Source organism: Nuphar pumila, chromosome 11 (assembly GCF_984573655.1).
Source record: "Nuphar pumila chromosome 11, dmNupPumi1.hap1.1, whole genome shotgun sequence".
Classification (NCBI taxonomy): Eukaryota; Viridiplantae; Streptophyta; class Magnoliopsida; order Nymphaeales; family Nymphaeaceae; genus Nuphar; species Nuphar pumila.
The window spans coordinates 10,903,592-10,916,706 of NC_143259.1; the positions used below are offsets into that span (position 1 = coordinate 10,903,592).

The 13,115-nt window shown below is 40.3% G+C and overlaps 1 protein-coding gene across 1 annotated transcript; it reads right to left on the reverse strand.

Annotated features, from left to right (window-relative positions):
• Window positions 1-4,898: 4,898 nt before the first annotated feature.
• LOC149821947 (putative BOI-related E3 ubiquitin-protein ligase 3) lies at window positions 4,899-7,655 on the reverse strand. Its single transcript, XM_089980856.1, has 4 exons — window positions 7,207-7,655; window positions 7,014-7,096; window positions 6,486-6,655; window positions 4,899-5,649 (listed from the first exon to the last, which is right to left on the reverse strand). The coding sequence occupies exons 1-4, from the start codon at window positions 7,263-7,265 to the stop codon at window positions 5,074-5,076; spliced, it is 888 nt and encodes a 295-aa protein (XP_089836982.1). The 5' UTR covers window positions 7,266-7,655; the 3' UTR covers window positions 4,899-5,073.
• Between the last annotated feature and the right edge of the window lie 5,460 nt (window positions 7,656-13,115).

Consider the following 13,115-nt stretch of genomic DNA (forward strand, 5'->3'; position numbering starts at 1 on the left):
AAGAAACCCCTGTTTAAATATTTTTGATGAATAATGGCCACCCAAGGATTAAGATGATGTTGTAACACCATCCATCCCAACATAGCTAGGCATGCAGAATTATGTTCAGGCAAAGGTTTGATGCCAAATCCACCTTCCTCTTTGGGTCTACACTGTTTCCCAAGCCACTAAATGAATTGTGTTTAGGCAAATGTCATGTGACCTTTAGTTACCATAGGGATAGTTTTGCCATGGTTGGCAAAAAAGTAAGGATGGTTGTTGGAAACAGGATAAGTGAAGGCGCTAACCTTTCGTCCCACGTTCGACTCTCATCGGGTTTGTGGGCGCCTATAGGCCTCATAAGGGCTTGGGTGTTGGTAACTCCACCCGGGGTTTACCTTACAGGGCCGCGCACCCATTAAATGACCCAGTTCTTGGTGAAGGTTCCTCATTATATTAAAAAAAAAAACAGAGGCTAAGTACTGAGTAAGATACTCAGCTAGAGGGGAACCAAGGGTCTCCCACTAGTTGACCAGGCCCGAGCCCATAGCATTCCTTCCCCGCTCCCTCTCACTCTATCTTTTGCATTCCCACGTCCATTCAGATAAAGGGAGTGTATTAGCTGAGTGATCCTTCTCCTCATTTTGAGGTTGAATGTTGGAAATCATCTTATCAACTCAGTTAAAGTGAGGCCACACTATTCACTTTCAGTAAAGTCTCGCTTGCACAAACTTTATATATGCGACCACCCATATGAGCTTATCCCTTCCCCCCCCCCCCCCCCCCCCCCCCACCCCACCCCCCATCCAAATAGGAACCGAAATATTTTGAGGGAGTTTTATAGAGCATATATTGAAAGGTGAATGGGTGGCAATGTAAAACATCAAGCCCACACTGTCTTGCTTGCATGTGCACAAGGCCATGCCTTTGGTAAAACGACACACTTTTTACAGAGAGCAGCAGTAGGACACATGTTTTATGTGATTTTGATCTTTTTTTTTTGTTGGTAGGCAATAGTAAACTCCTAATGATCTTAAGTTGTGTATCTAGCATTTGGCTACACCAAGCCTCTCCCTTCTCATCCACTGAATCAGTTAATTCCAAAACCTAAATCCCTTTCATCTAATGACTCCAACACCAACTAAAGGACATTTTAAATACTTGACAGTAGGGGTGTTAATGGGTCTTGTTTGACCCAGACCGGATCTGTACCAAACCCTATATTAGTGTAAACAAGGAAGTTTGATTAGAATCTAGGTCAGATTCAAAGGGTCCAATTAATATATGGAGCTGGGTATGGTTTGTGAAATTTCATATTAGACTTGGGCCAAACCCAAGTTCCCACTAAGAACCATAATTTTTCAATGTAACAAAGATAAAAAAATATTATTTTACTGGGTATGGTCCGGGTCTAGTTCATGTAATCTTTATAGAATCCAGGTATGGTTTGATTTCTCTTATGGTGGATCTGAATGAACCTGAGTCCAGACCCGATACCAGCATCTCAAATCAGATCTGGGTTTGGTCTCACATGGATCCAAACCAAACCCAACCCAACCCGTGACACTCTCTACTGGACAAAGTACACATTATCTGTAGTGGAGAACTACATTGATAGTTAGGTCAGATGGTGATTTTCTTCCCAAAGCTTGCAAATAAACCTAATCAGCTATTCTTTCAACTGCATGAATATTAAGGCGACAACCCTGGGCCACTACCCAAACAAAAGGTATAGAGAGAAGAATTGCCAACACCAATGTCGTCAGAGTCGATTTTCAAACCCGATTCAGACTCCAAACAGAATCGGCCAATTTTTAACCAGCAGATGTCGTGTTTCAATAAAATATTAAAATAATGTTAAAAAAACTATTTTAATCTTTTTTTTAGAAACATTAAAAAAAAAAGCCGAATCAACTCATTGTGCATCAATTTTGGACCGAAATGACATGAATAAATTCAGGCTGATTGGGCGGCCACGATACCGACAACAATGGCCAAGACAACTAATTCTTTTTTATTACAGACAAAGCTGGGGTTAGGCAGACTCCTACCAGTTATATAGCCATATACCAATGGGATTCGAACTTGCATCGTCCCAACACAAGGTGACGTGCACTAACTGCTCCTGCCAGACAAGTCGAGCCCCTGTCTGTCGAGACAACTAATTCTTGATTCTGCATGAACACTGTCTACGAGCCAACGTACCAGGTCAAATGAACACTTTTAAAACCCAGATCCAATTAAGAACCAAGCTCAAGCGCAAACCGATAAATAAACGGGTCGAGTCTTGTCCGGGGCGGTCATTCTCCAAACCGGTGAGCCAAGACTAGTCCGGTCGGGTCGTTGTATGAACGCACGCACATGCACGTACCAGCACCAAGCACGGGACGAACAGCGACCCTTTACCCACTAAGGGCACATTCGTCATTCAGCAAAAATATATTCTGGCTTTTTGCTCCGTAGAATTTGTACGTCGGCTCTCTATGTCGACCGTATACCAGACAGATTACCACCTAAATGACGAAAATGCCCCCCAACATACGAACCCAATCAATACTTTCCAAGTCCAACTGTAGATAGACCCGTTTGCATTTTTGGGTTAAATCGGTTCCAGGACTGAACCCGGTTATGCCGAGTCACATTAAGGTAAAACCGCAGAAAAGTCGACCTTGTGTTAATTTTTCTTTAAGAACCACAAGTTTACGGACACAGATCAGGTCAGGTCGTTCGTCGAATGACTCCATGGACGGATCTGAACCTGACGATGCTTGGCGAGCATTGTTCAGGGTCAACTGCGTTCCTCAACGCCGTGAAAAACACAAGGACGGGTCTCGCCGGTCTCTTCCTGTTCCCCGGGGGGCTCTGTGGCGCTCAATACATCGGCGCGGGAGGGGTCGGAAGGAGGGCCGGTGGCGGAAGGGTGGTGCCCACCAGCAAGATCAAGAGGGCGCCTAAGCGAGCACATGGCGGTTGAGGAAAGCAGCGGCGGGGTCCTGTCGCCGATGATGAACAGGCGGTCGGAAGAACAGCGGTGGGGTCCTGTCACCGGTGAAGAACAGCGGCCGGGGGGTGTTGGCAGCGGTAGAGGAAGGCCCTCAGGGTTGCCCCAGCGAGCACAGGGCGACCTCGGAGAAAAGGGTTGCCTCTAGTCGGCCCGCCAGCCAAAACTCTGCTCATCCAAGCGATCGCAAGACCATGCTGCGCGGCATCCAATTTCTTTTTTTTTTAACGCAATAAGGTTAACCTAAACGATACTCGCCAGTCAATGACGTCGAACGACTTTACCCCTTCATTTACGTTTCTCATCTTCAAAGAATAAAGAGTTTGTATGTTTAATAGAAATAATAGCACTTGTTTTTTAAAAAATGTTTTTATTAGAGCCTATATATATTAGGGATGGCAGTGGACCGGGGGACAACGGGGGCTCCGCCCCGCCCTGCCTTTTAATTGCCCAAGATGATCTGACTCACTTGGCTAGCTAGCTGGTTAGCTCGACCCAATCCAAAAAAAAAAATTATTGGTTTCCTTCGTCATAAAATAAAAAAAGGCTTTTAATTGTCATTTAATTTCTCCTTGCTGATCTGCTTTTACCGTTGCTTCAAACATTAAGTTTTTTTTTAAATTTCTTCATGAGTAGTCCGTGCCATAGTTACCAGAAGACCAGAAGATGAAATGGATACGAGAAGGAAGCGTGAAGCGTAAGCTGGGAAGCCAGTATTAAAAAAGTAGCATGAAACAGAATGCAAGATATAGTTACCAAGCAATGATGTAAATACATAAAAAATAAAAATAAAAACACATAGAAAGCAATATGAAAAGGAATGGAAGCAAATAATAAATTACATGAATATAAATATGAATAGATATAAATCCAACGAGTAATGGGTCCATGCTAAATGAAACTTGTTAAATTGGGTTTTCTGCTCTTCCGGTGTTTTTTTTTTCATAGTTCAATAAATGTGTTAGGCATGGTCGATTTACAAGGAATTCACACCTAGATCATATGTTTTTTATTGAAAAAAAATGATATTTAAAGCCTCAAAGATTTTGAACCGTCGATTTTTCAAAAGTTATAAAAATGCACTCATGTGTTGGAATCAAACACTTTATGAGCTGATTCTTATAAAATCAATTAGATAGATCACATCTGTACGGTCAGAATTTTAAAATAAACAAAAAAAACTCTGAAAAACTCATTTAACATGTTTCATTTAGCAAGGATCTATTACTTTAAATCCAACGCTCAAGCTAGTTATACAAAATTATAGTTTTTTAATATGAAAGCCAAAGTGGATGAGAAGTGACAAGAAAGTTATAAAAATTCACTCAGGTGTCAGAATCGAACACTTTATGAGCCGATCCCTGTAAAATCAAGTAGATCGTCACATCTGTATGGCCAGGATTTAAACATAAACAAAAAAACTCTGAAAAACTCATTTAATACGTTTCATTTATCAAGGACCCATTACTTTAAATCCAACGCGCAAGCTAGTTATACAAAATTATAGTTTTTTAATATTAAGGCCAAAGTGGATGAGAAGTGACAAGAAATAGTTATATGAAAACGAATCCATTTGAGAAACAAAGCGGATCGGGCTTCTCACTAAATCGAGTTTCTCATATTTTCAAAAGCCGGTTTTTCAACCAACCGAGGCTCCCCATGGTTTGTAGGAGCTGTCTGTGCACGTCTACTGTGGTGGGACGTTGCAGGTTCAAAACCCCAGCGGTATTGAATAATAACTGGTGGGGGTTTGCCTAACTGTGGTCAGTGCATCACTTCTTGACTTGCTCAGATAAATGGTAAACCATGATATCAACCCATTTTGCTAAGTTGGGTACAACCCCATCAAGGGCGAAGTGTGGCAGCAATCCCACCCATAAATCAGTTGGACCACCATAGTAACGTCAAAACAAACACATTTAAACCTATAAAACCGATTATTAGTTTTTAAAGACGGATCAGAGAAAAGGTCGATACAATCAACATATTTTTATCCTATTTTCAACGAATAAAAATGAATTTCCTTTGTCCTCTGAGCACAAAGAGAGAGAGAGAGAGAGAGAGAGAGAGTCAGTCAGTCAGTCAGTTCAAGTTCAAGACATGAAGACTTGAACGGTGGCGGTCTTGGGGGAGAGACAGAGCGGGCACGCCTCAGAGGCGGAGTCGCAGTCTGTGCAGAGGCAGAGGTGCCTGCACGGCAGCAGCAGCACCGACACCTCCTTCCTCTCGCACACCCTGCACCACCTCCTCTGCCTCTCCTGCTCCTGCTGCTGCCCTCCTCTGTCGCAGTCCGAATGGGCGTCTTCGTCGTCGACGTTGGCAGCGGCTGGGGGGTCGCAGCACTCGCCGTTGTCGCCCTGGCCCTCCTCCAGCAAGGACGGAGCTGGCTTGGCGTTGTTGTTGGTGAGGTTGGAGAGGAGGAGGAGCTCCAGGTCCCTGCGGAGGGCGGCGACGGTGGCCTCGCTGGAGAGTGCGAGGTTCCGCCACACCTGACCCTCCACCAGCAGCGCCCTCACCCTCTCCTCCAGCGCGCTGTTCCTCCTGTTCATGCTCTCTATCTCTTCTTCCTTCCCCCTCAGTATCCGCTGCATCCCCACCTCCACTGCCCCCACCACCTGCCTCCAGTACACCCTCCTCTTATCCTCCAGCTCCGCCCTCGTCTTCTCCGTCTGTTTTTTTTTCGTTCCAATTACAGAGAGAGTGAAGACATGAGCAAAACCGAACTACACAAAAGAGAATAACTTCACTTAAAATAAAAGACAAATTGTGATGGGGGAGGGATAACGGTTGTTGGTAATTTGTGAGATTGGTGTGAGCCTTTTGGTCATATGGGTATTAGGCCGTCCGTACGAACAGAGAGTAAACAAAACCCTTCATTCTTTTGTGAGCTTTTTATTATTATTATTATTATTAAGGCAAGCTGGTTACGCAGACTCCTACCATATATCTCTTAAGCTCCATGCAGACGGATTCGAACCTGGGCCTTCAGCTTGGCACAGGACCCCGCTTACCAAAGATGGGATACTACCTCGGTGGTAACCTTTTCTTTTTCTTGGTTTATGAAAATACCCGTTTTTGGATTAAAAAAAAGTAAGGAAATACCACTCTACTCATCATGCTCTGGAAAACGGAAAAGCAGAAGCAAAGAAAACCTGTATTGCATTTCTTAAAAAAAAAAAAAAAAACTTCAATTGTTTTGGTTTACGGGTAAATCATCCCATCAGAATATCAACCAAAAATTTCAGAGAGAGAGAGGGAATCGTAATTCACTAACTGGAATAGGGGTAAAATGGGTAATATCAGAATTCAAATTTTTCCAAAAAAAGAAATTTAAAGAAAATCAGACTCTGACTGACCAAGTAGAATCTGTGGATTCGCGGAGACCGAGACGCTTAGAAATCTGGTGAATTCCCATAAATGTCCGTACCCACCATCACGATATCTTCCCAATTAAATTTTGACAAATAATAAAAATTGAACTACAGAAAAGAGAGAGAGAGATTACGTGGAGGGCGACGAATCGGTCGAGCTCTTGGCATTGCCTCTGGACCTTGACCAAAATCTCCCGGTCAAATATCGACCGGAATTCGTCCCTCCCGCGCTTCTTAGACGCCGGAAAACCGCAGGAGAAGTCGTCGGTCGGTTTCTCCACGATCGGATTCACGCCTGAATTCCCTAACAAAAAAAAACGACCCTTTTCGATTAGAGAAAAAAACGACGAGAATTGTCATGAGCAAAAAAAGGAATTCCCGGGACTTCGGGAGTTTTCTCAAAATTGCGAACATGCCCATTGAGATCCGAAGGGCATTATCGTCATTTTATGCGAGCCCCGTCGGTGACGCCATCGCTACCGAAGAGGCATGGGGCATGGAGCGTTGGTTGCCTCAGAGACTCACGAATCAGGCAGAGCTCGTTTTCCGCATAATGACGAAACTGTCCTTGAGGAATTGTCAGCAGAGCAAGGTTATTATAGTAATCTAAATATACTTTTGGCGCTAATTTTAATCTGATTATTTTACTTTTTTTCCCTCACCTTGGTGTGAGAAAGGAGCAAGATTTGAAGGGAAACTCTGGCTTTCTTGCAGAGGAAATCCCGCGATTGGGTTCACGAAATTCCTGAATCGACCAAACAGAAACACTCGTTCTATTAGAATCACCAATGACGAATTGATAAAAAGAGAAAAAAAAGAGGCGAAATCGACAAAAAAGGAAAAGAAAAACTGTACCTGCTAGCGATTTCCGCCATTAATGGATTGTTGGAAGCTTCGTATGGTTGCAAAAACATGGAAAACCAACGGAAATGGGGGAATTGGGTTTTCTTCCAAACGGCAAATAACGAAGTGGGTCGCTCTCCTTTTCCAGGGAAACCGAGGAGCAAAAGAGGAAATGGGTATTCTATTTCCGAGCAGAAGAAGGGAAAACAAAGGCTTGGTTCTCTTTCTTCCCTTCAGATTCGAGGCGCTCTGTAGGAAAATAAGGAAGAGGAAGAAGAGGCAGAGGGGTGGCTTTTTAGCCTTTCTGCTGTGATTTGGAAGATTGGTTAATAATAGAATAGAGAGGGAGCAGAATAGATGAGATCGTTCATTTGCGAGATTTTAAGAGTGAGGTGCCTTACGAATCGGCGTACTGCATGGCGCCCTCGTTGATAGAACGGTAAAGGCCGAAAACAAAGTCCAACTGGATTTCGCTATTTGGGTGCTTACTTATTCATAGGGGGGAGAGACCACAAATTGGGAGATCTTTTCTTCCCTTCCACTTCTCCCTTTTTATCTGTTTTTTTTTTCATTTTTTAATGGTAATTAACTACTCTTTATTCATTTAAATAATGAGTAAATATAAGCAAGTTGGCCGTTTAGGGAAAAAGAGTAACTTATACTTAGACCGACTAATATTAATTGGCCATGTCTGTCCATAACTAATGAAATAAATAAATGTTTGTGACGTGAAACAATTGTCAGTGATTATTTAAGAAAAGTTAATAAATTAATGGTATTTTTTGAAGATATCCATAAGTTACAGGCCCATCCTTTTACTACATAAAGATTTCAAGCATAAATAATCAAGTCACTATGCATGTGCATTTTTTTGCCCTATTCGCAATAAAAAACTTTTATGCTTGAAATGTAAAACAGTAAAAAAACAGGTAAAACGTTGCAATGAGCACTGTTTTTATGGTTCATAAGATGAAAAAACAATTATCAAAAGGGTTGTATTTGGGAATTGCCAATTCTATTGATGAATGATTTTCCAAAAAAAAAATGTAGAGGGTAACTCCTAAATTACAGTTTTATGAGTGGATGCTTTCTGCTTTAAGGAAATTTTTTGTTAATTTCCGATTTTTTGGATTTTTATTTTTAATGGGTGAAGCATATCTTGGCTTTTGACTTTGTCAAGTTTTTCAGATTAAACAGCCTTCATTTGAAAAGTTTAAGATCAAACGGATGTATCTGATAAAATGAAACCAAGTCCTAAATCTAAGGAGATGACTCTCACGAGTATCTTGAATTTCTTAAAATAGCTACAATGGCGGTAGAGCCATGCTTCCCGTTTGATAAATACAAGTTGGTTAGAAAAAATCATCTTTAATAATATACAGAGCAAAATTAGAAAAAAATCAACATCACCATCATCAAATTGAGGTCAATAATACACTCCCACTCCCAAATCAATATTTTTCTCTTGGCATGTCAAGAATTAATGGACGGCTATGCACAAGTCTGTCACTATTAGAAATCTACACAACTATTGCTGATAACTCCTAGGATAAGTATATAATATATTCTTTAGAGCAAACTTGGCAAGTTAGGTTGATGTTGATCTAAGCATGACACAAATAATAACAATAATAATAATAATAATAATAATTATTATTATTATTATGTCACGTTAATAAAGGTCATGAAATCACATGTAGTGGTTGTTCAAGATTAAAAAAAAGAAGAAAAAAAAAGAGCAAGGGAGGATTCGTCACCGACTAGCTTTCTGGATTCGAATCGTTGTGACACAAGGACTGTATTTTTAAGGAAGTGATGCATTGGTTGTTGGGAAACAAGTTGGTTTTCCGATGACAGAATTCCAACCTCACTTTTTCCCTTTTATGGTTGGGGTGGGGGCAGACCTAAAAGCAAGGAACGTAGGAAAGTTTGTGGTTGAAATAAGATGCCAACATACTCCACTCCTTCCTCGTGAATTAATTTTCTCTCTTTTTCATTGCTTTGCTTTTGTCTTGGAATGTTGTTCTGAGTGAGGGGCACACTCAACTAAGTGTGTTTGCTTTAGCGGATGGCTATCCCACTTTGGGATCTCTCTCTCTCTCTCTCTCTCTCTCTAAATAAATAAATATTTGCTACAAGTACATACAATCTAGTATATATAAAATACCATTTATTTCAACTTTTTTGCAATTTTTTCGTGGGTGTAACCTTATAGATAGGATCTGCATGGTTTGTTTAGTAAAAAATAAGTTTTAGATCATGTATTTACATGTAATCAGGTTTTCCAAAGCTTCACAATTCAATAGCTCACAATGTTCCAAATATTTAAAAATGAAAAAAGCATATTTTTGTATATGTTGAAAAAATTATAGCAAAGAGAACATGCTTTAACACATCTGGGAGGTCAAATTGTGTAGATGCAACTTGCATATGTGATTTCCCAACTAGATTGCACATACTATAGATAGTAGTAAATATATATAAATATATATATATATATATTACTAATGAAGTTACAAAACTATTTAGGAGACATTGCCTTCGGTGGAGGCACCTGTGCTATTGGGTCCCTCCCAAACCAGGGCGGTCTCAAGTTACGGTATGTGGTGTGTTCCACGCAGTGTGGCATTTTGGTTTCACCATCCGCAACCATACGGGGTGATTCATTGAGGCAGGCTGCTTATCCTTGGAAGGTAGCCTATTGGAGGAGAAATGGTGCGGATAGACCAGCATTCTCAAGTTGGTGGCACCCAACTCGAGAGTCGTTTTTTGAGCGTGGAATGATGGATTTGGCATCCAAAATAGGCCATCTGTTAGATGGTAAACTCCTCTCACCACACCCTCCTTCAGACTTATCTAGTGTTATGTATAGCCTTGACAGGTTTTGTATACAAAAATCTAAATATGGATCGAATTCGATCCTAAGATACTTGGCCAAATTGGTCAAAGGGAACATGCAAAAATCATGGAAAGATCATCCCCAGATTGGTTCCCTTTGAGGGAAGACAGAGAAACTTGTAATCGTTAAAGTTATTGGTCAATGAACTCTGGTAGGAGTCTGCCTAACCCCAGCTTGTCTTTCAAAAACAAAAAAAAAAGATTTAAAAACGTGATTGTGGCATGTAAGCAGGTTTATCGAGGAGTTTAAAAAATCAACGATTCACAATGTGTGAAAACTTCACAACTCAAAAAAAAATAATTTTAGGTCAAAAGACAAATATTCAATGTCTGATTCTTAGCAAACAAATCGTGTTGAATGCATCTACAAACTTTTGGGTTTCCCTTCTTATAGGACCCATCTATCTTGAAAATGGATTGTCTGATAACTAATCATTTATGACATCATCAATAGTTCGATGCATATTCATTATCACGGTAGAATTTTCAAGCAGGATGCTTGATCTTTTCGAGGACGTTTTAGAGTATTCGTTGGATAGCAATTTGTAGAAGTCCTCACAGGTGAATGACAGTTCAACTGTTCAAAGTTTTGAAGATCAGTGATTTGTCGATAGTGATTTGTGGTTAGTGTTTTAAGCTGCATAGCGATTTGTTTCAGTACTCGCTGAATAGCGATTTGTAGTATTTGTTGGATAGCGATTTGTAGTACTTGTTGGATAGCGATTTATGATAAGGCGATTCAGGCGCATTGTAAGTTATGCAAGACATTTAGTCTTCCTCTTTAAATGTGGGTCTCGTCCTCTATTTAAAGGATGGATGAGAGAGAGAGAGAAAGTGAGAGCTGAAAAAGCAGGAAGAAAGTGTGAGAAACACTTTTAGGGCACCGAAAGGGTGTGTTATGAACAAAGGCAAGAAGTGTTGTTATACTTCTTTTAGGACAACTTCGTGAGGCTGGTTCTTCAGAGCATTCATTCTTTGTTCTTCAGTGAGGTATATCCTCTTTTGTTTATTTCATTACACCTTCATGTGTTTGTAAGGGCTTATGTCATTTGGCCACTTTGTAAACTCTGTTTGAAAATAGTGGAAAGTGCTGACCTATTGGTCGCCCTGGACGTACCTCAGTTTGAGAGGAAACCATGTAAATCTTTGTGTTGTTTTTGTTTTCGTTGTTGGTTTACCTTTTTTTCATTGTCATCGTTGTATTGCCTCCATCGATTCACACTTGTGGGAAAGCCAGTTTTTTCCAGCATCTGCTATCAAAGCTTTGGTTCCTCTAGTCTCAGTTCGTTATATTTGTGTATGAAGTCATGAAGAACAACGTCAATCATATGATCAGTTTGAATGACACAAACTGGATGACCTAGAAAACAAAAATGAAAGACCTCTTAGTTTGTAAAGATTTGGATGAACCTATAGAGGGGGTAACGACAAACCAAAAGAGATGAAAAATGACGAATGAAAAAAGCTAGACAGAAAAGTTATCGATTTCATTCAGCAATAGATCGATGATATTATTTTCATCATGTATCCACAAAAACCTTGGCGCATGGTCTTTGGATCAAACTAGAAAGCCTTTATGATAGAAAGACGACAGTGAATAAGGTCTTTCTATTTTGAAAGCTCGTGAACCTCAAATATAAAGAGAGCAACTCTATTGGAGAGCATCTAAATAAGATCAAAAGCATTGTAAATCAATTAGCTACAATGAAAATCACTTTTGATGATGAGTTGCAAGCTTTGTTACTTCTTAGTTTTCTTCCTGAGAGTTGAAAAATCTTGGTGGTCAAAGTTAGTAACTTTGCACCTGATGGAACGATATCAATGAGCTAAGTTACCAGCAGTATGCTGAATGAAGAAACTAGGAGAAAATCATCAGGTCCTTTCCTCTCTGAGGCACTTATGATTGAAAATCAGGAGAGAAGAAGGAGTAAGAGCAAGACTCTACACTATCATGACAAATCAAGAGGTCACTCACACTTCAATTCAAAGAAAGACGTTGAGTGTTATTATTACCACAAGAAAGGCCACATAAAGTGGGAGTGTAGGAAGCTCAAGTTCAAGAAGTAGAACAAAGAGAAAAGCTCAAAAGAAAAGCAAAGTACCACAACAACAGTCACAGATGAAAAGCTCATGGTTATCTGTGCTAGTACTAGTATCAATTTAATTGGTCAAGAGACTGATTGGGTAATTGATTTTGGAGCTTCATTTCATGTTACCCCACAAGTTTATTTCTTCACTTCTTATTCGCAAGGTGATTTTGAGAATGTCTGAATAAAAAATGAAGATATATCAAAGATTGTTGGCATAGGCGATATTTGCTTGGAAATAAATGTTGGTTGCAAATTGTTGCTCAAAGATGTTAGGCATATACCAGACATCCGACTGAATCTAATCTCTGTCGGAAAGTTGAATGATGAAGGCTACAACAACACCTTCAATGATGAAAGGTGAAAATTAATCAAAGGCTCCTTGGTGGTAGCAAGATGAATGAAGACCTGCTCCCTCTAGACTTTGCAAGCGAATATCTGCAAGAGTGTTGTGAATGTTGTGGAGAATGACTCATCCATAGAGTTATGGCATAAAAGGCTCGGGCATATAAGCGAGAAAGGGCTGCAAGTCTTGGTCAAGAAAGAGCTCCTAGTAGGGGCAGAAGGTATGTCTTTGGAACCATATGTTTATTGCTTCCATGGTAAATAGAAAAGGGTTTCTTTCCATAGAAGCATTGCATCTAGAAAATCTCATGTTCTAGATCTTGTACATTCTGATGTGTGTGGATCTTTGAAGGTCAAGACACTTGGTGGTGCATTGTATTTTGTGACTTTCATAGATGATCACTCTAGGAAAGTTTGGGCTTATACACTGAGAACTAAAGATCAAGTTCTAGATGTATTCAAGCATTTTCAGGTCATGACTGAAAGGAAAACTGACAGATAGTTGAAATGTGTTTGCTCGGATAATGGTGGTGAATACATTAGGCTATTTGATCAGTATTGCATCAATTATGACATCAAGCATGAAAGAAT

Coding starts and splice junctions, on each gene's coding strand:
- LOC149821947 (XM_089980856.1), bottom strand. CDS start 7,265: ATGTTTTTGCAACCATACGAAGCTTCCAACAATCCATTAATGGCGGAA. Junction 6,656..7,013: donor TGCTCCTTTCTCACACCAAG/GTGAGGGAAAAA, acceptor TTTTTTTGTTAG/GGAATTCAGGCGTGAATCCG. Junction 5,650..6,485: donor ACCGATTCGTCGCCCTCCAC/GTAATCTCTCTC, acceptor AAAAAAAAACAG/ACGGAGAAGACGAGGGCGGA.